This window comes from Rhinolophus sinicus, linkage group LG05 (assembly GCF_036562045.2).
Source record: "Rhinolophus sinicus isolate RSC01 linkage group LG05, ASM3656204v1, whole genome shotgun sequence".
NCBI classification, from domain to species: Eukaryota; Metazoa; Chordata; class Mammalia; order Chiroptera; family Rhinolophidae; genus Rhinolophus; species Rhinolophus sinicus.
Window position 1 is genome coordinate 129066997 of NC_133755.1, and position 26786 is coordinate 129093782.

The 26786-nt window shown below is 37.5% G+C and overlaps 1 protein-coding gene across 5 annotated transcripts in view; it reads left to right on the top strand.

The window, feature by feature from the left end:
• Positions 1-14854, top strand: part of KLHL32 (kelch like family member 32) — a 181833-nt gene extending 166979 nt beyond the window's left edge. For all 5 annotated transcript variants that reach the window (XM_074333320.1, XM_074333319.1, XM_074333321.1 and 2 more), the window contains 3 exons: positions 9009-9067; positions 12797-12989; positions 14721-14854. In XM_074333320.1, the coding sequence (XP_074189421.1) occupies positions 9009-9067; positions 12797-12989; positions 14721-14839 (371 nt within the window). In that variant the 3' untranslated portion in view covers positions 14840-14854. The remainder of the gene's footprint in view (positions 1-9008; positions 9068-12796; positions 12990-14720) is intronic.
• The last annotated feature ends 11932 nt before the right edge of the window (positions 14855-26786 follow it).

Here is a 26786-nt window from a genome sequence, read left to right on the forward strand (position 1 = left end):
CGTGGTGAGAGGTGGCCAGTACTAGAGGGACACCAAGGTCCTCCATTTTTCAGTCAGGAACTACTTGGTCATTTCAGTCAAAATAATTTCAGGAGAGTGGAAGAAGGTGGACGCGACAATGTAGTGGCTGGAGGTGTGACCCCTTCAAGGTTGAAGGAACATGAGGACGTGAAAACTGTAGGTACAGGCTGAATTTGCAAGACGTTGGGATATCATCTCAACTTCACTCCCTGAATCTGAGCGTGCCACACAACACTCCAATCGTGCTACAGGGAGAGAATGTGCTATTTCTAGGCACACACACATTTCAATTCATGTGACAGCATGTTTTTCCATTATAAATTAATAAGTAGCATTTGGCTTTAGGAATTAAAAAGGAGGGTAAGAAGGAAAGAAAAAGAAGGAAGTTTGGCAGAGAGAAAGGAGAGTAGCTAGAGGAGAAAATCCAGGGTCAAAGGAGGGAAATTTTTTTTTTTTAGATGCATTAAGCAAATGTATGGATCAGAAAAAGGAGAGAGTGAAATGGAAGGTGACGGGAATAGGGGCATCTTTGGTTGGTAAATGCTGAGAGCACCTTTGGGGATAGAGTCCCAGAGAGCAGTTTCCAGGCTCTCAGCCTCTCGTGGAAAGGTGCTGGCTCGGGTAGTAGATGGCCATCAGCTGTGACTAGTTGGCCATCAGCTGTAACCAGTTAGTCATTAGCCACTAATATAACAGCCGTGGCTACGCTGGCAAGGGAGTTGGTTGGCAGAGAAGCAGACGGCGGATTGCGGCTCCTGCTTCCTATGTCTCCAACCCAGCCGCCAGCGAGAATATAGTGGTATGACTCCCCTATCTATGGCTCCATTGGTGTTCCTTTTGGGCTTCACCATATCTTGCATTCTTGTGCGGGGAGCAGGAGCTGAGGTATTACAGCACCTCCCAGGTACCAGGAATGGTGATAAATCTGGGGAATACAATATTGACGTGGGCCTGAACAGGCATGAGGGAGTTGGGAGGGGTTCAGTCTTTGACAGGAGACATGCCTCAAGCTCCAAGCCTGAAGGGAGGAGACAATGCTGAATGTGGACCTAGGTAAGCTCATATGTGAGGGGCAGGAAGCTGAGGAGGTTGCCTCTCAAGGGAGTGAAGTGAGAGAGAAAGTTGCCCGTCGAGGTTGTGCAATGTCAAGACTCGGTAGAGGGCCTGAGGGGAGTGGCCTTGGAAAAAGCCTCAGAGAGAAAACAGAGGGAACTGACATGTTAAAAAAGAAATGGTCAGAGCCCATAGGAAGGTTGGAATCAAAATTGTGGCGATTCGGTTTGCAAATTTCTGCCCTGTTCTTTGGTGGTGCTCAGCAGAAACCTGGAGGAGGCAGATCCTGGTTTCACTCACGATGGAAGGTTTTAGGCTGGGAATAGCCCAAAGGAACCTATTGGAAGGAGTTCAGCAGGTTAGGATCGTTAGGTGAGGGTCGAGTGCTTAAGGTGTGCTTGAGGGAGAACCGAGTGTGTTGCGAGAGTGAATACAGAAGAGGAAGTCTGTTGCCCCTGCAGGCAGCCACCCTGTGATGAAGCAGCCGCCTGGTAGAGGTTTGGGGCTTGATCCCTCAGCCTGTCCACTGAAAAGTTCCCAGTGAATTGAAATGTCCACTAAGAATAAAAGCCTCTGTGTTGCTGTGTTGTAGCAACCAGCTGTCCTAGCGGTTACTCTTTCTCCTCTTTTTTCACTTCTGTCCGGGCTTTACTACTCCCTCTCTGAAAGAGATTAAAGCGAAACCACTACAGTATTGAACCTAGATGGAAGCCAAACAGAAATGAACCAAACAGAAATCCTTTTAAAAGAGCTAAATGGTTTGAAGAAAGCGATCAGATCACCTGCGTTCTCCAAAATAATGAACAAAGCTTTCATCCCAACTGGCCTCCTTTTATTCTGGAGACGTAGAAACTTGTTTACCCTCAATCTGCATGCAGCCCAGGGAATGAGGCTTAAAGAGGTTAAATGATTTTCCCAGATCACATAGCTAGTATTTGACAAAGTTGGAATTTGATCTCTGTCTCTGGTTTTTGAAAATCATGCTTTTCCCATGAAACCGCACAAAGCAGCTATCTGTCACCACAACAAAGATCTCCAAAACATGCTTACATTGTAAAAAGAACTTGCAAATGGCAAGACTGAAAGTGATACACAGGAGAATAATTATACCTGGAGATTTGTTTAGAATCAACAGTCATTTGATTATCTTTTATTGTTTAACTGAGCACCTTTCTTAGGACCCTCGCTGAGCCACATAATGTCTTCCTTTTTGTGATTCTGTAATTCAGTTTCTAAAATTAAGAAATTTAGTGATCATATGGAGCTACTCTAAAATATGTTGGTTTAGATTAAAACATTGTTTTCTGCAAGAATTACACATTATTATATAGTAGTCTAGTGGCCTTTAAAATTGTCAGTTTAGGTAGTTAAAAACAAAAGTCCACCCCATTGACTCCAGAATTCCTGTCATGGAGAGAACAACCGTTATTTAGATAATCCATTTGTATCTGTCTAGATGAATCTAGGAAAAGGAGGGAGAATAGTGAGCCGATTTACTCTATCTAAGAATATGCTAAATATGTCATTTTCTTTGTTCCCAAGAGTAGAGAAGAAAGTTAAAGCTACATCATGGAAATGGGGAATGGCTGAAAACTTCGGTTCATGGAAGGAGGGAGATAAAAGATCCAACAAGAACGCAGCAAAGCCAGGATAGTAGAGACAAGCAGAGGTGACCTTGAGAGCTTAGCTCTGTTGGGAACATGCAGAAATCTGTGGAGGCAGGATTTCAGCATTTACAGAATGAGGAATGGGAGAGGGAATTTTATTGAGATTTTAAAGGGCAGCCGACATCTGCATTGTAGTAGATTTTACCCTCATTTATCATTTCACTTATTTAAAATAGCACCTAGTGCGTACTTTCCATATTTTAAGTCACAAGTTTATATCTATTTGCTGTAGGTGACATAAATACAATTTGTGTTTTCAAGTGCAACAACCCTCCCTTTATAGATATTTTGTAAATTTGAGACTTTCTTTGTGGTATTTGAGTATATTAATTACCCATCCATTTGTGTGGTTTCCTCGATTGTGAAAGGAATAATATGGGTACTAGTTTTAATTTAACGCATGGATTATGTATGCTTCTATTCAAGATGCTAATTTAGTAGTAGAAAGAGTCTTGGTTTTAGTTGTTTACATAGCATTATAAACACTCCAAAAATATGGAAGTCTAATGTGTAAAATAGTAGTAAAAAGTTTATTTTTATATTTATTGCAAATATTCCCATGGTGTTCCTTTTGTCAAGGCCTAATAAGAAGTTTGGCTCTTTAAAAAAATAGCTGCTATGAACTCACACCTAATGCCAGGTCATTCTTTTGATAATTAGACTGTAAATGTGACACTTTAGTCTTTCGAGAATTGGAGCAAGTTCACGAAGGAGAAACCGTGTTTCCCTGAAAATAAGACCTAGCCGGACAATCGGCTCTAATGCATCTTTTGGAACAAAAATTAATATAAGACCTGGTCTTATTTTACTATAAGACCGTGTCTGGTATGATATGATATGATACAATATAATATAGACCAGGTCTTATTTTACTATACTGTAAGACCCAGTCTTATATAAGACTCGGTCTTATATTAATTTTTGCTCCAAAAGACGCATTAGAGCTGGTTGTCTGGCTAGGCTTTATTTTCCAGGAACACGGAACTTAAACTATTAAAGAAGGAAAAAGCCTTTGATACCCTTATAAGCCACCCAGTAATTATGGTTATTAGAAAAAAAGAGTTATAACAAATATATCCTAGACTATAGAATTCATTCATTTATTAATTTGGTATTCCATATTTAGTTATTTTTGCAATATTCCATATAGGCTCATTTGTACCTTTTATGAAAATGGTAGGACATTTCCAGACACAAACCAGTATAGTATTATAGTAAACTTCCGGGTGTAGATTGCCTCTGCACCACACACTGTAGTTCATCTAAAACCTAGGAGACCAGTATCTTCATCTCCAATTCGATTATGAGGAACCTGGCGTTGGCTGTGTGAGAAGGCTCCCCCGTGGATAGAGTCATACAGGAACCTGTTGATGCCACGCCTCTCCCGAAACTGTCCCCTTTAACCAGTGTGAAGCTGGGCACTGCAGGCCTCCAAGAGCGTTGCAGAGAACTTGAGATGGTTTTCCCCAATCCTGAACTGGCCAGCAGAATGCCAGCCTGGAGCATCTTCCCTAAGAGCACAGACCCATTCTGTTCTTTGCATCCTGCTCATCCTGGTAAGGATGATAGCGCTGCCTTAGGTACCGCAGGTTTCTACTAAAGAGTTTAGTGTAGGACTCGATTTATCAACAGAAGTATTTTCTGTCCTTGAAAAAAAAATTTGCACAGCTGCTTAACCTGACCAATGTCTATTGAAAGCTGTTTCTCTAAACACACTATTTGATAGACTCTGTCAGCGTTGACCCGTGTTGCTCTTAAACACAGTGAGTTTGGGAGTTGGTGAATTCTCAGCAGTGGAGACGAGGGTGGCTTGTTTAGCAGTCACCTGTCATCCTCTCTCCGGTACGCATTCATCCATTTGTCACAACATTTTGTGGGGAGTTGAACAGGGAAGCTTAAGAAAAATGCTTTACTCTTGTCTTGATGATAGAAAGCAGTGCTTACTGCTGGTAGCATGGTGGTAACTTTTCATTCCTTCTGGCAGTTTTTAAAGACTTATTTGACTTTGGGGGAACCTGCAGTATATCTTTAAGTCACAGTGCAAAAGTATAAGACAGGGCTGTTCATTTTTAATTTTGGCTGAAAAGTCTTAACTTGGACTGTGGCACTTCAAACTTAGGGAAAACTTGGCTTTAAAAGTGGATGCTGATACGAGATGGCATATTTAATGATAGATGTATCTATAGAACACTGTTAAGATGCAGATTATGCCCCCTGGGGTGGGGAAGGGAGATCAAAACTGCCGATCTATGAAATATACTCAATGGCATGGAATCTCTCTGCAAGTGCTTTGATTGCAGGGGACACTATGGCAGCATGTGGCATCATACCCCAGAGCAGACAAATCAGTTTGATGACTTTCAAAGTCAGGAATACTGCTGCAGGCAAGGGTACTCCAGTCTAGGGGAAATGAAAACATATAGAGACTGTTATTAATTCTGTATCTATTTTTGTATAGTCAAATCTGTATGCAAATCCTTAGCATCTCAATTCAGCAAATTAATCTAAAAGCGAAGAGTGTTATGTGAAGGGGATGTAATGATAAAGCTCTGCAATGAGTAACACGGTAAAGAAATGTGGACTGCGAACTTGCATGCTTTTTTAAAAATTTATTTTTTTGTACCGAGAAGAAATGGGTTTTATTTATATGCTCATTTGTAAAGCATTTCAAAGAGGAAAAGCAATAGAACCAATTTCAAAGGTTTTCCCTTACAGTCCTGACATGGCAAAAGTTACAGCACTAGGTGTTTTCTTTTTGTTTTTTTCTTAGGCACCTCCTGTGGTTTAACATTCTGGAAGTAATCAACCAAATAACTAACTAGAATTTTTATTTTTACTCCCAACTACTAACCCAGTATCTCATTTCTGAACATTGTCATGTGAGTGAAAATTTGTATGTAAGGGTAAGGAATCTAATTACTGAGTGCAGATTAAGAAAAAAAACCTGTATTATAAATACATCTGATGCATCTGTGGAAGACGGTGAATAATAATTTCGAAGAGCATAAAGATAAATTGTGTGCCCTGCTTGGAAGAGAGGGTGTAATAGCTACATTCTAATCCATTGGTTGTGCATTTAATCTATAATGGGCAGAGTCTGATACATATAGGAGTGTAAATATTTTCAAATAGTGTCATAAACAGATAGTTTACTGCAGTAGATATTTATTCTGTCCCATATTTCTAAAACAAGTAGATAAACCGTCAATGTTTTGAAATAGTGGGTGGGAGCTTTACCCTCTGTTCCCTCTCATTTGGAGAAATGATTATAGGTGAGCTGGACATTAATCTGGTGGCTATGGCCCAGATCAAAACTTGGCAATCATTTTAACACTGAAGATGTGTGTGGTCTCAATAGATTTGATTATTCTTGTGTAGTTATGCTGAGAAAGAATTATTGGACATTCAATTTTTAATCAGATAAGAAAAGGAAGTTTGGGAGGAAAAAGCAAATATACCTGTATATTTATTTTGACATACATTTTGACTCTATGTAGGCATTTCAACCTCAGCTTTCTTAAGTGTGTTTTCTTTTCCCTTGATTTCATTTTTTAAATGAGACTTTCAATGAGTGAGAAATACAGAGAAGACTTTCTTTGAGGGCAGGAAGCTCATTTCTCTCTGTTCTTTGAATTTGCTCAACAGATAAAGCTTTCATTGAATTTTAAAAGTGGTTGCGAGAGAGAGAGAGAGAGAGAGAGAGAGAGAGAGAGAGAGAGAGAGAGAGAGAGCCCTCCAGTTAATAATATCCATGGTCAATTACATGAATGATATAATCTTCTTACTGGAGTTGAATCAGAGAGTAATAATTGGCTTGGACAGGTTCCCTCCCCTTTATGTATCCACTAGTACTGATTGATTATTCCAGCTCAGATGAGGCGTATGCACTAATCCTCTGGATTCTGGTTGACTTGACTCCTGGCCATGGAGTTGATGGTGGTGACCTATTCAAGGTATTTGAACTATCAAAGCAAAAATCATAATGGACAAAGTAGAACAGACAAGGAAAACTTTATTCAAGACTGTGGCACTATTGGAGAGACCAGAATGCAGTCTGAAATCAACTCCTCTGAAAAACAAGAGGCAGGAGGATATTTAAGCCCTGGGGTGAGCTAGTGGGAAAGTACTGAAGGACTTTTGGAGAGAGGTTGATCAATGTGATGCATTGAATACATTCAGGTATCCTGAGTTTGTAAATCTTTTCCTCTCTGATTAGGGCAGTTGTGTTTGCTGAGTGGCACTGTGGGGACAGAGTCCCAGAGAGCAGTTTCCAGGCTGTTGGCCTCACATGGGAAGGTGCTGGCTTGATTATTAGATGGCCACCAGCTGTAATCAGATGGCCATCCGCTGTGGCTGGGTGGCCATCAGCTGTTGCCAGTTAGTCATTAGCCATTAATATAACTGCTGTGGCTGCGCTAGGGGGTTGGTTGGCAGAGAACTGGACGGCAGGTTGCGGAACCTGTGGCTCCTGCTTCCTGTGTCTCCAACCCAGCTGCCAGCGAGAATACAGTGGTGTGACTCCCCTGCCAATGGCTCCGTGGGTGTTCCTTTTTGGCCTCTCCATGTCCTGCGTTCTTGTGTGGGGAGCAGGAGCTGAGACCTCACATAACAGGCACCCATCAAAGGTAGGCTCCTACCCGGCACAGAATATGGGGATATGGGGGCATTATCTTCCTTGAGGATTGCATTTCAATGGGATAGCTCCCAACATTTTGAGGAAGATATTCCTGGTTTGCAAACCTTGCAAAAAGCTTCATAAATGATTTACATCTCAAAGAGGCAAGAAATAATTTACAATTAAAAGTTTTCTAAAGTAAAGGCCATCAAAAATGGGAGGTCCAGGACCTAGAGATTAGAAGCAGACTGTCTAAAGTTTAGTTAAACTGAGGGGGATGTTACAACTGTCTTGGCCAGGATGGTAACAGTACTTTTTTTATAACTCAAAAAATTTCAACAGAAAACTCTTTAGTCTGGCTTAATTTCAGAGCTTTATTGAAAAATTAGCTGCTTCTTTATGATACTTATTAAAATAAGAATATTATTCATTTTCCACCAGTATCGGGTACTATATATAAGGCAATATTTCTAAAGCTAGAATTTGGGGGATTCTCCTATTTCTGCCATTACCTAACGTTTGGTATCTCCTAGCATTATTTTCTCACTGTGCTGTTTTATGTGTCGTTTTTTAGTTTTCCCATTTAACGGTAAAAATTAAAATAGAATCAAGAATTTCTGGGTTTTACAGAGCTCATTGTACACCACAACCATGAAAAGCAGTATGAGGACAAATAGGGAAATTTAGCTAAAAGCATGATGATTTTTAAGTGGTTCTTGATTAAGCGGAAGGTCTCAAGCCTTGTGGATCTAAGCAGTTGTCAAGTGGGCTTCAAAAACATTGAGGGGAAAAAAAAAAAAAAAAAACATTGAGGACAACAGCAGCTGCATTGCAGTGGCCTAGAGCTGTGCCGTCCAGTATGGTAGCCACTGGCCATGTGGCTTATGGCGCGCTTGCAATGTGGCTGGTCTGAATTGAGATGTGCTGTGTCAAATGCACAATGGATTTTGAAGACTGTGGAAAAAAAAAAACAAAGGAAAATATCTCAATTTTTTGCAACAATTTCACATTGAACTGATGTATTTTGGCTATTCTGAGTGAAGTAAAATTGATATTCACTGTTACTTTTTATTTTTTAATGTGGCTACTGGAAAATTTGAAATTGCATCTGTAACTTGCATTTGTGACGCTTGTGATAGTCTATTGAACAGCATTGACTCTAGATCTCTTTTGATAAGTGACATCTCTTCTAAATATGGTTCTTCCAAAGAGATATGAAGATATCACTGCGTTAGTGTAGAGATTAGAGCTGTAAGTAAAATTGCCAATTTAGCTAAAGACAAGAATTTTCCATATAACTGATCCTGGCATAAATTACATAGAGATTTGTCTGTGTGCTGTGTTCACTCCCACTCCCCGCCCCCCATACTTTCCCCCTCATTCTGGCCATGCATAGCAGTTGCCAGAATTGGGGACCTCTTGGTAATCTCAGCATACTTGTTGCTTGCTCTCAACTGGATTGCTGCTGAAATGGTTCTTGAAAATGAAACTGCTTCAACAATAAGCTTTTTAATTATGTCATGGGTTCACCACAAGGGTATACAAACAGATCCTCAGCAGTAGGTAATTTTCCTTTAATTGTATCTCATTCTTATGTTGAAATATCCTATTTCTTATTCATGAAAGCTCTAACACATGTTAATCCATTACAGGTGGAGTAACTAACACAGCACAATATCAGAACAGACTAATGGTATATGAACCTAACCAGGTAAGAATCCTATAAGAAAAGCTCATTACCTTAATTAAAGTGAATTTTCAAAGATTTCCACAGTAATTAGTAGTCGGCATGACAACTCTACACACACACACATGCATCTTAAACTTATACAGAGAAATGGAAGCATCTGGGTAAACTGCTTTTGGGTTGCTTTTTTTTTTCCTCATAAAATTTCAACTCCTTTAGTTTTATACTATACAAAATGCTTAACTTCTTTAGAGTTGTGCACAATATAAGAAAAAAGGGAAGGACATGATGAGTTAAATGCCCTCTATTTCCATTATCTCAAGTGTCTGTTCATATTCAGAGGCATGCAAAAGAAGGATTTTTATTCGTTTATTTTTGAAATTTTTGGGGTGACACTGGTTAATAAAATTATATAGGTTTCAAGTATACAATTGTATAACATCATCTGTATATTGCACTGTATGCTCTCCACCCAGAATCAGTTCTCCTGTCACCATATATTTGATCCCCTTTACCCTCTTCTACTTTCCCCCACTTCCCTCTGGTAACCACTAACCTGTCATCTGTGTCCATGAGTTTTAGTTTGTCTTGTTCATTTGTGGCTTTTAGTTGTATATCCCACATGAGTGAAATCGTATGGTTCTCGACTTTTTCTGACTTATTTTGTTTAGCATGATGTTCTCAAGATCCATGTCGCAAATGGCACACCTGTTAGAATGGCTATCATCAACATGACAAAGAATAGCAAGTGTTGGAGTGTATGAGGTACACTCATACACTGTTGGTGGGAATATAAATGGGTATAGCTTCTATGGAAAACAGTATGAAGTTTCCTCAAAAAATTAAGAATAGAATTACCGTATGACCCAGCAATCCCTCTTCTGGGTATCCACCCAAAAAAATCTGAAAACATTTATTCGTAAAGATATGTTTACCCCTATGTTCATTGCAGCAGTATTCACAATAGCCAAGACATGGAAACACCCTACACGTCCTTCACTGGATAACTGGATAATGAGGACGTGGTACAGATATATATGGAATATCACTCAGCCAAAGAAAGGATTTTGATGGTCCTGTTGTTTGTCCTTTTAGAAGGCCTGTCATTCTGTGAGGGGAACATCCTTATGATGTCATTATTCTGAAATAAAATAACCTTTATGTAACTCAGTGTAGCCAAAATTCCTAGAACGGTGTCTAGGACAAGTCCAAAGTGGAAGTATCTGAAGAATTTGAATGGTTTTCATCTAACAGCTGACGCTTTCACTGGAAGCATTTTGATGGTGCTCGTCCCTCCTGTCCATTTTCACACACACTTAATACCCTCTTTTCCCCCCAAAGAAGAACTATTTTTATCCTCTTTCCTTCTACCAAGATATCTGTAACCATGGCAAACATTTGCAGACATTTGCTATTTCCATTATTTTGCTAATATAAATATTTTTCACGATTATGACAATATTCTAAATGATTGATGTGGGATTTAATATTCATCCATTGAAGATAATGGAACATGAAACGACAGGTTGGCTTCGGCTGTCCAGTTTGGGATTAGCCACCACATGGGTGTGCAGAGTGACCTCAGTCTATTTGGTATCTTTTTATTTTAACAGCTACTTGATTCTGAATTTAACGAAGGCATTTCTGTCTTTGCAAGCATGTTTCCTGATGTCATTAGAAGCTGTGGTCTCAGAGACCACATGTCCATGGGCCAGATGTCTCAGGAGGGATCATTAATTGCAGTTGCTTGAATTTGGTGCACACGAGGTTAAAAGAGAAAGAAGGTGTTAACATTTCTCAAATGAGTTTTGTTTCATGTTTGTACACACATGCTCTTTTTTTAAAATTCTGCTGGCATATTGTTTACGGTGGGTACTGGGAAACATCACATCTGCTTGCATCTTGCTCAGAATCTCAATAACTCTATCATTCAGTCCTGGTGCTTATTTCTCTACTAGGCCTTTGTGGAGAGCCGATAATGCCTGCCATCTGCCACAGAGCACATCGCTACCTGCCAACAGGCAGGCTGGGGTGACCTCTGCTTCCCCATCACTGATTAGTATTCACATGCTAGCTTATTAGGAATGACCCCACCAGGCCTCTCTGTTTCTTTGCCTTTGCAGCGGTTGGCGGCTCACCTGGCAGGCACGGCGGTGAAGGAAGCTAAAGATATAATCAGGGGATGCAGGCAGGCTTTGCAAACCAGATGGCGTCCATAGTTCGATGGCAGGGGACTAGACTGCTAATGCAAACGTTGATTCCTAATACTGAAATGGGTTGCCTCATAGAAAGCACCTAAGAAAAGCATCATCAGAGTTTTGAGTTAAAATCCACTCGTGTAATATATTAAAGGTATTTCTCAGCAAAATACCTGAAAGGTTTGACTATTTTATTAAAGAACACATGTAATTGGAAGGAGATTCTTATTGTGACATGTTTAAAGAGAAACAGATAAATGCAAGTCTTTCAAATTGTGCAAATTACTTTCACTATTTTTCTTTCTTTTTCTTTTTTGAATGTATCTTTAAAAGAGAAATTAGAAATGAGCTAGTGAATATGCCTTTAGTGAATGGACCAATATTTATACAAAACGTTTTTTTCTTCCTGTGCAGCCTTGTGAACTGGTGAAATTCTATGTATTCAAAACATCATATGATTTTTCTGGTTGAAATCCAAGTTTTTCTTGGCGAGAAGGAGTCTGGGTTATTCCTGTATATTTTGTGTTTATATAGAAAGGAAATGGTTAGGTTTACTCTCCTGTCCATTACTTAGTTAAGATTTAAAATTAAAGTCATATTTTGTTTTCATCTAATTTTACATTATATTTTAAATAGGAGACTTATTGTAAGAGGAGTGAGGATGCCTTTTTTGAGAGTAACCTAGAACCAAATATTGGAGGTGTCACCATTCCCTAAAGTTATATAAATGTGGCCTTCTACCAAAAGAAATATGTGCCTAGAAATAACTGTTACCAATTTGGCAGAAAATGTGATAGTAAATATGTTAAAGAAGGCTGATGCAATGGCAGTGAGGGAGTTTGTTGCTGAAGCAAATCTTAGCTCTTCCATTGGTCTCAAGAGGTTAATTTTTGGAAAGAACAACAAAGCCACCTTCACCCTAGCTTACATAGGGGCCTTGGGTATCCGGTAATTATAATACTTTTTTAAAAGTGTACATTTGTTGGGCATTTATTATGTGCCAGACATTGTTTAAAATGCTTTATGTGTATTAGCTCATTTAATCTTTACAACAGGCTTGTCAGGTGGGTATTATTATCCCCATCTTACAGATGAGGAAACAGGCACAGAGAGGTTAAGTGAATTGCTCAAGGTCACACACAGGTTATAAATTCAGGCATTCTGGATCCAGAGCCTGTTTCTTAATCATTAGAGCACCGTACACAGTACACTTAGCTGTGCATTTTCATTCTTAAGTAATTTGCATGAGGAAGTTCTCTCAATTGGATGAGATAAATATCATGAATATTTCTATATTCTCATATGCTCTCCTTACAAATGCAAAATGCCCTATACAGTGAAACCCAAACAAGAGGAATTGCCTTATGTAAGCTGAAAAATAGAGTTGGCATATGTGGATTCTTCTGCACTTGCAAGAAGCCCATACCTTTCAAAGGATATAAACACTGAAATAGAATGGGACTGACAAACATTGGGGTCCCCACTACTAATGAGGCACAGCTGTTGTCTGCCATGGCGGTCTCTTAACAGAATTCACCTGAATTTCTTCTTTCAGAATAAGTGGATAAGCCGTAGCCCCATGCTGCAGAGGAGGGTCTACCATTCCATGGCTGCCGTGCGAAGGAAGCTTTATGTCCTTGGAGGCAATGACCTGGACTACAACAACGACCGGGTCCTCGTGCGGCATATAGATTCTTACCACATAGACACTGACCAGTGGACGCGTTGTAACTTCAACCTGCTGACCGGCAAGTGCCTTTGATTAAGTACATCAGCAAAAGCAGAGATGCAAGAAGTTGCCTAACTTGTTTTCTGAGACATCTTTAGTGCCTGTCTAAATATGAAGTGTGTGGTGATCGAACTTTTTATTTTGCTTTTATTAACTAGAAAGGTGCACATTCTTTACCTCACAAAATTTGACTTGATCAGGTGGGTCAGCATCTACTTTCTCAGGGGGGCCTGTGTGACCTCTGTGCGTGTTCCCAAGTGGCAGGTCAAGTCCATTACTGTCAATAGATCCATAGAGGAATTTTGAGACAAGTGCAAAATGCCCTGTAAAATGGAGGAACCAGGTGCTGAAAGAGTTAATGACTCTTTACAGACGCAATCTAGTTTTCACTCCGCACTGCTTTTAGTGCTCTTATTTCCTGTGAGTGCAGGAGAATGGTTTTCATTATTTGTCACTGTCAAATATTGTTTCAGACTGTATTCTCCTACAGGCAAAACGTTTAGAGCGGTGCTGTGCATAGGGGTTTGGCGGCATTTCTGGCCACACATACCCATCCCAGCATTACCACAGGGCAACACTGGATGTGGACCAAACTCATTCCAAAAGGGGATGAAAGGGAAGCGATGACCAGGTTACTCCTGACGCTCCTTTATGGAGCTGAAAACTGTTTCTCCCTGTCGGCTTGCGTCATAACATCCACAAGCGATCAGATCCCTTCCAAACTGCTCTACTAATAAGAAAATCATAGACTCAAAATGGTGGGCAGGACCAGTGCCTGAAGACAGTTTAATATGCTGAGTGGGCACTCAGTCACTCACAGCTGTTGCTTGGGAGGCACCCTTGAGAGCACAACCAATGGGAGAGGTTCAAGTGCTTTGTATTCAGCTGCTGTTTTTAGAAAAAGCATTTTTTGAGGCCCACCTACAAGTACTTGACTCTCTCTAGGTTGCTGTAATGGCACCTTAGCTACTCGGCCCCTGGATTTCTGCTTCTGTCTGCTATAGGATCTGGCTTATTTATTACCCGAGTCAATCCTGTGTCAGCCCATCAATAAAAAGAGACTATCTCACTCTTTGGTGGCCTCCAGGGAAGAATATGTGGTAGTGAGTTATTCTATCTTCTTTTTTTAAATGGGGGAGGAACCTTTCATCATTTCGGTGTGTCAGTGCCAAGGGACTATCCAGGCTAGTCCCAGCTCAGGAACTTTAATCTAGTCTTAAAACTGTTGTGTATGTAAAGGAAGGGAGGGTAGTGACTTTATCAATCTTTTCTGTCATTTGTCTTCATTTGGAGCACATGAGGGCTATGGCTCTGTTTTACTGGCTTCTTGGGGTTGCAGCTGTTACTTTACAAATACAAGCACTTGTCTTAAAAGCATTTGTCGTACAAGAGGTGTATTGCATTTCTAAAATGTACCTTATTGCCACCACTATGCATTTATGGCATATAACGGTATAAAGTTCTTAGTTCTATATGGCTTATTATTGTTGTATTTAATACTGTATTTACTAAGTTCGTTGGCCAATAAGTGTTATGCCTGGTTCTGACCTGACACAGATTCATTCTCTGACATAGTGGTCAATTCTTCCCTCTCAGGACTGGGAGGCATTGATGCGTTGCTGCAAAAACCCTGTGGCATACACAGGTGTGCCACAGTGGAAATTGTATCCCTTAGTGGCAAAGGGGTTAATTAAGACATGCAAAGAAATGGATTTGTTTTTTTCTTTTCATTCAATTCTCTTTACTTTAGGCCAAAATGAATCTGGAGTTGCTGTCCATAATGAGAGAATATATTTAGTTGGTGGATATTCGATTTGGACAAATGAGCCTCTGGCTTGTATCCAGGTGAGTGGTTCAAGTTCCTTTTGAAGTTTATTCGTGTGGTTCAGTAACGTTACTTTGGCAGCGCTGCTACTGAAGGCAGAGATATTTACCTGTAGAAAGAGGCTTGAGCTCCCTTTGTGTATGTAGCTAGTTCAGCCACTACGTCCTGCATCCCCAAAAATGATACCAATAAATAGAGCCCTAGTAACGATGGAGATGAGCTTTGAAAATATATGTAACATGTATTGGAAATGGGGAAAGGGGGGTACCTTTCCCTATCTCATAAACCAAAAAAATCTACAAATCTTTAGCAACTAAGTACTTTCATACTGCCAAACCTTTACAGATGTCTCCTTTCTACTCTGGTTCCGTATTTTCTATATTGTAAATGGTTCATTCCCATAAATTCCACCTACAAAGGTGTTCGTCCTTTCTCATGGAAGTGAGCAGTAGGGGCTTATGATTGGTCTGCTGGGGACAGCCTCTGCCCCAGAAAATGGCCCTGCCACATCAGTGCATAAGAGCAGCTCGGGCTGGGCCAGTTGCAAGCTGGTCTGTTCAGAACAGCATTAGTTTGTTAGTATACATATTCAGGGTCTTATTATTTATTTGTAAATAATTGTTATCATAATACATGTTCTCTGATAACATTTTGACAGGGCTTAGCCCTCACCTTTCTCCTGATCTCTATAAAAATACATTCTTATAACTATTCATATTATCTAATCTCATCTTTGTGGGAAGATGTTTAACAACTGTTTCAATATCTTTAATAGTTGAACTATTCAAACTTTTAATTTCTTTGGTGACATCTCATAAAGTATACGTATATATTTTTAAGAAACTTCCTCCTGGTGTCTGTTTTCAAAATTGTTAGCATATAATTGTACTATCCTTAGTTATAGTCCCCTTTACATTCATAATACTGTTTTTCTCTCTTTTTCTCTTGATTTGTCTTGCCAGAAGTTTGGGGAATTCTGGGTTGAACAGTTAGTGAAAATCTATTTTTTTTTCAGTTTTGCTGAGATGTAATTGACATTTAATGTCGTATTAGTTTAAGGTGTTCAAGTTCCTTTTGAAGTTTATATGTTTTTATATGTACATGATTTTATATGTTTATATTGCTAACTGATCATCACAATGTTTAGTTAATATCCATCATCTCGTAGCTATAAGTTGTTGTTTTTTGTAGTGAGAACTTTTAAAACTTACTCTTAGCAACTTTCAAATATATAATACAATGTTGTTCACTATAGTCACCATGCTGTACTTTACATCCCCATAGACTTCTTTACTTTATAATTGCAAGTTGTTAATCTATTGACCACCTTGACCCATTTCCCTCTCCTCCCACCCACCGACTCCGGCAGTCACCAGTCAGTTCTGTTTCTCTGAGTTCAATTTGTTTAGATTCCACATATATGTGAGACAATACAGTATTTGTCCTTCTCTAGCCAACTTATGTCACTTAGCATAATGCCCTCAAGGTCCATGCATGTTGCTGCAAATGGCAGGATTTCCTTCTTTTTTATGGCTGAATAATATTTCATTGTATATATGTATGTACCATGTTTTCTTTATGCATTCATCCATCAATGGACACTTATGTAGTTTCCATGACCTAACTATTATAAATAACATGGGGTGCTGATATCTCTTTGATAGTGATTTTGTTTTCTTCACATGTATCACTAGAGTGGAATTGCTGGATCATATTGTAGTATTAATTTTTTGAGGAACCTTCATACTGTTTTCTATAGTGGTTGCATCAATTTACATTCCTACCAAGAGTTTACAAGTGTTCCCTTTTCTCCACCTCCTTGCCAATACTTGTTATCTCTTATCTTTTTGATGACAGCCATTCTAACAGGTGGCAGGTACTATTTCATTGTGGTTTTGGTTTGCATTTCCCTGATTACTGATGCTGATACTGAGCACCTTTTCATGTACCTATTAGCCGTCTGTATGTTTTCTTTGGAAAAATATCTATTCAGATCCTCTGCCCATTTTTCAATCAAATTTGTTTTATTGAATTTTATGAGTTCTTTATATATTTTGGATGTTAACCCCTTATCACATATATGATTTGCAAATATTATCCCCCATTCTGTAGGTTACCCTTTCATTTATGATCTTTTAATTCCTTGAGAGAGACAAGCTAGTTTTAAGGTTTCAGGAAAGGGGGACCTTGCATATAAATTTACGGAGGTGGCAGAGGGTAGACAAGATTAGGCTTTGTGAAGGACTTCACACTTGTTGGTTGTAATAAACCTTGAAAGGTGGACAGGGTACATGGATTGTTTGGGGTTTTATGCAATTGAGTTCTATGAATTCCTTATGTATTTTGCATATTAACCCCTTATCAGATATATGATTTGGAAGTAGTTTTTCCCATTTGGTAGGATGACTTTTCATTTGTTTGATGCTTTCCTTTGCTGTGCAGCTTTTTAGTTTGATATGGTCCCACTTGTTTATTTTCATTTTTGTTTGTTTTTGTTGCCTTTGCTTTTGGTGTTAAATGCAAAATCATTGCCGAGACCAATGTCAAGGAGTTTACCCGTTTTCTTCTAGGAGTTTTATGGTTTCAGGTCATATGTTCAAGTTTTTAATCCATTCTGAGTTGGCTTTTGTGTATTGTGTAAGAGAGGGGTCTTTTCCTTCTTTTGCATGTGGCTGTCCAGTCTGCCCTACACCTTTTATTGAAGAGACTATCCTTTCCCCCATTGTATGTTCTTGGCTCCTTTGTCATAAATTGAGTATATATGCTTGGGTTTATCTCTGGGCTCTCTGTTATATTGATTTACATGTCTGTTTTTCCGCCAATATCATACTGTTTTTTTCGTTTGTTTGTTTATTTGTTTTTGTTTTGTTTTTACTATAGTTTTACAATATAGTTTGAAATCAGAAAGCGATACCTCTAGCTTTGTTTTCCTTTCTCAAGATTGCATTGGCTATTTGAGGTCTTTCGAGGTTCTATGTGAATTTTAGAATGCTTTTTTCTTTTTCTGTGAGAAATGCTATTGAACTATTGATAGGATTGCATGGCTTTCAGGCGTATGGGCATTTTGAAAATAATTCTTTCAGTCCATGAGCACAGAATATTTTTCCATTTATTTATGTCTTCTTCAGTTTCTTTCATCAGTGTCTTAATGTTTTCAGCATACCATTTTTCACCTCCTTGGTTAAATTCCTAGGTATTTTATTCTTTTTCATACAATTATAAATGGGATTGTTTTCTTAATTCCTCTTTCTGATAGTTTGGTATTACTGTATAGAAATGCGACAGATTTTTGTATATTGATTTTGTATCCTGCAACTTGACTTATTAATTATAATAGTTTTTTGGTGATCTTATGGTTTTCTTATATAATATCATGTCATCTGCAAATGAATAATTTTATTTCTTCCTTTCCAATCTGGATGCCTTTTATTTCTATTTCTTGCCTAATTGCTCTGGCTAGGACTTCTAGTACTGTCTTGAATAAAAGTGATAGAGTGGTTGTACTTGTCTTGCTCCTAATCTTGGAGGAAAAGCTTTTAGCTTTTGACCATTCAGCATGATGTTAGCTGTGGGCTTCTGATATGTGGCTTTTATTTTATTGAAGTATGTTCCCTCTATACCCATGTTGTTGTTTTTATTGTGAAAGGATGTTGAATTTGTCAAATGCTTTTTTGCATCAGTTGATGTATGATTTTTGTTCTTCATTTTGTTAATGTGGCATATCACATTGGTTGATTTGCATATGTTGAACCATCCTTGCATCCCTGGAAAAAATCACACTTGATCACGGTATATGATCTTTCTTTCACATGTACCGCTGAATTTGCTGTGCTAAAATTTTGTCGAGTATTTTTGCATCTATAGTCATCAGTGATATTGTCTTGTAATGTTCTGTTTTTGTACTGCCATTGTCTGCTTTTGGTATCAGGGCAGTGATAGCCTTGTAAAATTAGTTTGGAAATCTTCCCTACTCTTCTGTTTTTTTTGGAAGAGTGTGAGAAGGCTTGATATTAATTCTTCTTTAAATATTTGATAGAATTCCCCAGTGAAGCCGTCTGGTCCTGGACTTTTCTTTGTGGAGGCTTCTGATCACTAATTCAATTTCCTAACTAGTAACTGGTCTTCAGTTTTTCTATTTCTTCATGATTCAGTCTTGTTAGATTGTATGTTTCTAGAAATGCATCCATTTCTTCTAGGTGGTGCAATTTGTTAGCATACAATTGTTCATAGTAGTCTCTTATGATCCTTTGTATTTATATGGTATCAGTTGTAATGTCTCCTCTTTCATTTGTAATTAATTTGAATACTCTTTCCCTGGTAAGTCTAGCTAGTTTTGTCTATTTTGTTTATCTTTTACAAAAAACAGTTCTTAGTTTCATTAACCTTTTGTATTGTCTCAAGTATCTAATTCATTTATTTCTGCTCTCTGTTATTTCCTTCCTTCCACTGAGTTTGGGTTTAGTTTGTTTTTCTTTTCCTAGTTGCTTGAGGTATAAAGTTAGGTTGTTTATTTAAGCTTTCTTTTTTCTTAATGTAGGCATTTATCGCTATGATCTTCCCCCTTACACTTCTTTTGCTGCATCCCATACATTTTGGTTTGTTGTAGTTCCATTTTCATTTGTGTCAAGATATTTTTTGATTTCTCTTTTGATTTCTTCTTTGACCCATTGGCTTTAAAGCAGCATGTGGTTTGGTCTCCACATATTTGTGAGTTTTGTTTTCTTCTTGTAGTTGATTTCTAGTTTCATGCCATTATGGTTGAAAAAGATGTTAATATGATTGTAATCTTCTAGAATTAAGTCTTGTTTTGCGGACTTACATATGATATTTCCTGGAGAATGTTCCAAAATATATATCTCTTAAGTGTACATGAAATGCTTACAAAAACCTATCATGTACTAGTGTTAAGAAAACTTTAATAAATTTAAAAAATTAAGTATTATGTAATCTATGATCTCTAAATACAATGCAATTAAATTAGAACTTAAAAAGTTAAATAAATATCAATATATTTGGAAATAATAAAACACATTGCTAAATAAATTATGGGTTAAAGAAGTCAGAATGGAAATTTTTTTTAAAAATACTCCAAACTGATTGAAAATGAAAACAATACATCACAAAGCTTGTGGGATATAGCTTAATAAATTAGAATGGTCACTATAGCTTTAATTACAGTGGCCAAGACATGGAAACAACCAAAGTGTCCTTCAGTAGATGACTGGATAAAGATGTGGTATATAGGTATACACAATGGAATACTATTGTGCCATAAGAAAAGATGAAATAGTGCCATTTGTGACAATATGGCTGGATCTTGAGATTATTATGCTAGGCAAAATAAGTCAGACAGAAAAAGTCAAGAACCATATGATTTCACTGATATATGGGATATAAAACTGAAAGCAGCAAAGCAATAAGACAAACAAATAAGCAAAAACTCATAGACATAGATAATAGTTTAGTGGTTACCAGAGGGTAAAGTGGGAGGGGGTGGTAGATGAAGGTAAACGGGATCAAATATATGGTGATGAAAGGAGAACTGACTGCATGGTGAATACACAATGTGATATATAGATGATGTAATACAGAATTGTACAATTGAAACCTATAATTGTATAATTATAACTTTACTAACCATTGTCACCCCAATAAACTTTAAATACATAAATAAATAGAAAGGGGGGGCAAAAAGAAACCAAAAAATAAACTCAAAGTAGGAGAGAGAATAAAAATAAGAGGAAAGTAATAAACTAGGAAACAATAATACAGTAGAAAAAAATAATCAAAGCTACAAGTTTGTGCTTTGAAAAACATGAAAATCTTTAAGGGAGTCTATAGTTAATTGAAGGCTGATTTGTACTAAAGCTTATATCTTGGCTAACAAAAAATAAGCTAATTGTTTTCCCTCAAGGAGTGCTTCTAGTCTCTCATCCACACATGTATTTGTTTTCACTGTCCTTTTGGATTTATTTTTATTTTTTACTTTTGTAAAAATTGTAAAACGGTGTACTGGGCAACAGGCAGTGCTCTGTTATGTTAGAATCCTTGTGTTCAAGTGGGTTTGGGACCCTTCATTTTACTACTTACACAGTGGAAGCAAGTTTGGGTTTATTATCAAGATACACATTTTAAATACATTTAAATATATTTAATATCAAATTAGCTCCAGGAGTAGAAATGAAGTTAGAATGATCACTGATCATATACACTAATTAACTCATGACTTTTGGTTTTTCCTCAAAAGATGGAATCATTTGCGTATTTTAAACCACTAAGGATATTCTAGAGTAGCCTCAGAATTAAGGTGATTTTCAGAGGTGATTCATAAATCTTTAATCAACGTCTGTATTAGCGTAATAAATTTTACCTCTGACATCAGATATTCTAATATATTTGTTTTCAAAAAAATCAACATCCTGGGTAGCTCTGTGTTCCATTAGCCATTGTGATGTACAGATCAACCGTTTTGCAAATGCTCTGTTTATTCTCTTGGCTGGCTCAGTGGTCCTACAAAGCAGGTAACTTTGACAAAGTCTTTTGAGAGCGTTTACTGTTTATACATAATAAATGTTCATGTAAGTATGCAGATTGTCACTTAAAGAGATGTTTGGAATGGAAGTCTTCATGGATAATAGACTCATCATATATTGTATCTTTTTAAAATGAAATTTATTGGGATGACAATGGTTAGTAAAATTACATAGGTTTCAAAAGTACAATTCTACACTACTTTATCTATCACATTGTGTGCTCACCAGCCAGAGTCAGTTCTCCTTTCATTCTAGTTATTGACAACTGGTTACAGTTTATGTAATCATTCATTCTGCAACTATGGTTGCTCACTCAAATATTTATTTTATGCGTGACTAGGAAACTACTTATTTTGGCTCACTAACAGTAATGTACTGAAGATTGGAGAAACTAGTTATATGTTCCAAAGCAAGCCACTTCTTTACTACTTGCTGGAAGAATATCCAAGAAAGCAGCCAGAATGGGAGACTAAATTAGTCTTTATGAGAAAATGTTGAACATTTTCTCAGAAGATGAGAATAGAAATTCCTAAGTACAAATCAGCAGGTTGAAAAGTACAGGAAAGAATGGTGGAGAAAATAGTATACATCTAAAAAACATCAAAGTTTAAATTTTTTTAAAAGTCACAAGTCTATATAATCCTTGGATTCTAAGGGCATGGCTAAAATTAATGAAAGTCACACTTAAAGAGTTCATATTGGTCTGTTAAGATAAGTACTAAAATCTTTTTTTTTTCTCTCTTGAAAATACCAGTCAGTAAACTGCCTCATTAGATTGCCCATTCTGGACTGTAATGAAAGCTTACTTAACTGTCCCTTGTCGGATTCAGCCACACAGGGATGAAACACGGCAGATGCTGAGAAAGCCTACTATTTCCTTCTACCACTTAGCATGGACTACTTGATCCATTACAAGGGCAACCTGCTCTTCAATGAATACTTGTTTAAAGATTGAGATTTGGACTTGTTAGTAATGCTCATGGGAAATGTTAAAAATAGATTCCTAAGGAAAGTGAGGTGCTCTAGAGCATTCAGTGGGTGTGTAAGCAAACGTCTGGCAGAAAGGCTGCCTCGAAGCTGGTGCACTATGGACGATGAGCCGCTCACAGGGAGCAGCTGCATAAGTGTGTAAGTGGTAAGTCTGTTTCCAGATCACCTCCCCTGCTCTTCAGTTACGATTCCTTTCTTTTGGCCAGAGGATATGCTGTCAAGCTGGCACCTCCTTCTCCCCACCGCCTGCCCTCTGCCAGTTTACAGGGGAGTGTTTTGAGAAAAACTGCCAACACTTCCTTTTCCCTTCTCATAGATTAAATAAATTACATCTGCTTAACATATCCAGTCTCTGTTGTCCCATAGAACCAGAAAAAAGTTCTCTGGATGATGACCTCAACTGTTATTTTATCTTCTAAAAATGTATTCAGTTGGGGAAAGGATGTCATGAATGGTGTAAAATCCTTGTTGTTTCTTGGGTTGCAACGTTGAGCTCAATAGTGGTTCTACCACTTACTGTGTGGCTTTCTATCTCAATTTTCCTCTTTACATTGAAGACAATACTTAACCTTATATAGCTGAGGTAAATACTGAAAGGTCTCTACTTTCTACATTTAATGAAATACTAGTCAAAATCCTATTGAGATCGTTCTTTTTTCCCATAGGGTGGGGGAATATTTCTTATATTCTCTAGGAAAGTAAACCTATAATAATCAAGATTTTTTTTTTTTTTTTAAACGAATGGGGGAAACTTGCCCTACCCAGTCAAAATAACTGTAAATGTGGTACTGCAGGAAGATAACTTAGGTCAACAGGAGAAAAAAGTAGTATGTAACCTAGATACTTTAAATTAGTAGTGACAGAGTATTGTTCAGTCAATGGGATGGAACACTTAGGGACATTTTCTTTGGTGGGGGGGATAGCTAGGAGTTTAATTTCTTTACTTTAGGCTTTAGTGATTTCCTCCTTTTTGAGCGTGGATCCCCAAATCTCAAGGGCCCCTTTCATGTACAATGCATTATTATAGTTAAAGGCTTAAGAATTATACACATAGGTGATAGATGAAGGCATGAGAGTGGACAAGACCGTTAAAAAAAAGAGTACCAACAGGTCTGTGATTAAAATATTGGGGCACACCTACATTTAGGATGCAGGTGGAGGAAAAGGGACCAAAGGTGAAAAGCTAGTACTAGGACAATGTCAATGATGATCTTTTATTTATTTATTTTTTTTAAATTATGGAATCCAAGGGAGAAAATGTTTACTTTTTATTTTATTTAAAAAAGTATTAATGTATAGTTGGCATACAATATTATGTTAGTTTCAGGCATACAACAGTGATTTTACATTTAAATACCTTATGATGTGATCAACACAGTAAGTCTAGCAACCATCTGTCACCTTGCAGTTGTATTGTTCCTTTGTATACTACATCCCTAGAGCTTATTTTAAACTGAAAGTTTGTACATCTTAATCACCTTCACCTTTTTCACCCTCCCCCTCCTTCCTTCTAGCAACCATCAGTTAGTTCTTGGTACCTATGGGTCTGTTACTGTTTTGTGTACTTGTTTTAAGATTTCGCATAAAAGTAAAATCATATGGTATTTGTTTTTCTCTGACTTACTTCCATCCATGTTGTCATAAATGTTAAGATTTCATTCTTTTTTATGGCTGAGAAATATTACATTGTGTGTGTGTATGGCAGATATCATATATATGACATCATCTTCCATTCATCTATCAATGAATAGCTAGGTTGCTTCCATATCTTGAGTATTATAAAAAATGCTGCAATGAAAATTTTTTTTTTTTTTTTTTTTTGTGTTTTCGTTTTCCTCAGATAAATCATCCCAGAAGTGGAATTACTGGGTCATGGGGCAATTAATTTTTTTAAGTTTTTTGAGGTATCTCCGTAATATTTTCCATAGGGCCTGTACCAATTTACAAGCAAACCAACAGGATATGAGTTTCCTTTTTCTTCACATCCATGCCAACACTAATTTGTTTATTTTCTGATAGTACTGTTCTGACAGGTGTGAGGTTGTATCATTGTGGTTTTGATTTGCATTCCATGATGATTAGTGATGTTGAGCATCTTTTCACATACCTGTTGGCCATCTGAATGTCTTGTTTGGAGAACGATCTATTCAGGTCCTCTGCCCATTTCTAAATTAGATTTTCTTTCTTTTCTTGGGATGTTGATTTGTATGAGTTCCTTACGTATTTTGGATATTAACCCCATGTCATTTGTGAATATCTTCTCCCATTCAGTAAGTTGAGTTTTCATTTTATTGGTTTCCTCCACTGTGTAGAAGTTTTTAGTTTGATGTATTCCATTGATTTTTTCTTTTGTTTCCCTTGCCTTAAGAGACATACCCCCAAAATATTGCTATGACTGATGTCAGAGTTTACTGCCTGTTTTCTTCTAGGAGTTTTATGGATTTAAGTCTGGCTTTTAATCCATTTTGAGTTTATTTTTACATATGCTGAAAGAATGTGGTTTCACTTTTTTGCATGTGCAAGTATCTGTCTAGTTTTCCCAGCACCCACTTATTGAAGAAACTGTTATTTCCCCATTGTATATTCTTGTCTCCTTTGTTGTAGATTAGTTGTCCATATTTATGGGCTCTGTATTTTGTTCCATTGATCTATATGTCCTTTTTTATGTCGGTACCATACTGATTATTTTGTTTTTTGTTTGTTTTAAAGATTTTATTGGGGAAGTGGAACAGGACTTTACTGGGTGTACTTCCAGGTCTTTTTCCAAGTCAAGTTGTTGTCCTTTCAATCTTAGTTATGGAGGGTGCAGCTCAGCTCCTGTTCCAGTTGCCATTGTTAAGTTGCAGGGGGCACAGCCCACCATCCCTTGTGGGAGTCGAAGAATCGAACTGGCAACCTTGTGATTGAGAGCCCGTGCTCCAACCAACTGAACCATCCAGAGAAGCTCATCGGCAGCTCAGCTCAACGTACCGTGTTCAATCTTAGTTGCAGGGGGCGCAGCCCACCATCCCTTGCAGGAGTTGAGGAGTTGAACCGGCAACCTTGTGGGAATCAAACCGGCAGCCTTCGGTGTTAGAAGCACGGAGCTCCAACCACCTGAGCCACTGGGCTGGCCCCAGTACCATACTGTTTTATTATAGCTTTGTAGTATAGTTTGAAATCAGGGAGTTTGATAGATACCTCTAACTTTGTTCTTCTTTCTCAAGATTGCTTTGGCTATTCAGGGTCTTTTGTGGCTCCATATAAATTGTAGTATTATTTCTTCTAGCTCGGAGAATGCCATTGGTATTTTGACAGGGACTGTATTGAATGTGTATATTGCTTTGGCTAATATGTACATTTTAATGATATTAATCATTCCAATCCATGAGGATGGTACATTTATTTGTGTCCTTTTCAGTTTTTTCTCCAGTGTCTTGTAATTTTCAGAGTACAGGACTTTCACCTCCTTGGTTAAATTTATTCCTAGGTATGTTATTGTTTTTGATGCAGTTGTAACTAATCAGTTTTCACAAGTTATTTAACTAGTCTAAGGCAGTTTTATTAAATGAGAATAATGCTACCTATCTGATCACTGTTCTGAAGATTAAATGATTACAAATAAATATACATGTAAAACTTCTGGTTATTCAAACTAAAGGGTGGGAGACTGGGGGTAAGGAAAAAACGCAAATTTTTAAAAGAACGGATTGTTTACACAAACAACCTTTAGAAAATTTGTACAGTTCTGAAAAGTAAAAAGTGATATTGATCATTGTTATTTGGAAGGATGACTGAGAATCTCTTTAAAAGGTATAAACCATCTAAACTACAGTCTAAAAATGTCTTACCAAGTCAGGAAAATGGCCTCCAGCATTTCAGGAATCTTTTCAACAAAGACTTAAGCAAGAAATATTTCAGATTCATTAAAATTTCTACTTGACATACAAATTTTCCCTCTAGTAGTTTTACCTTATAAAACCATTAAAACCTATAATCCCAGGCCCTATGTCCAATGATTGGAAACAGTCTAAAAATGAGCTTGCTTAATGATAAAGGCAGGCTGAGATTACTCTTGATTATTGCTGTGTAGATTTCTAATTATTCATTTAAAATCAGTATATTTTCTCAAACCCGTCCTTGGTGAACTTTAACATAGTATTTGTTAATATTACAAAATTGAACTCAAATTTTTAAAGCTTTACATAATTTCGGAAACAACCTTTATAACTATAGCCGAAGAACAGCATTTAAAGTACAACATACCTTCCCTAGAAAGAAAAACTCAGATCATTTACAATTAGATAATTTTCCTCAAATTATCAATAAGAGCTAATAAGAAAAAACTATGTTTGGTCATATAAACTAAATTCCATTGAAACTATTCCAATATATATTTCCCATATAAGTGCATTATCCTATAGTAATTCATCTTTTATTTTCACTCTTCAAAATTAAAGACCGTAAATGTATTTGTATTTAAACTGTT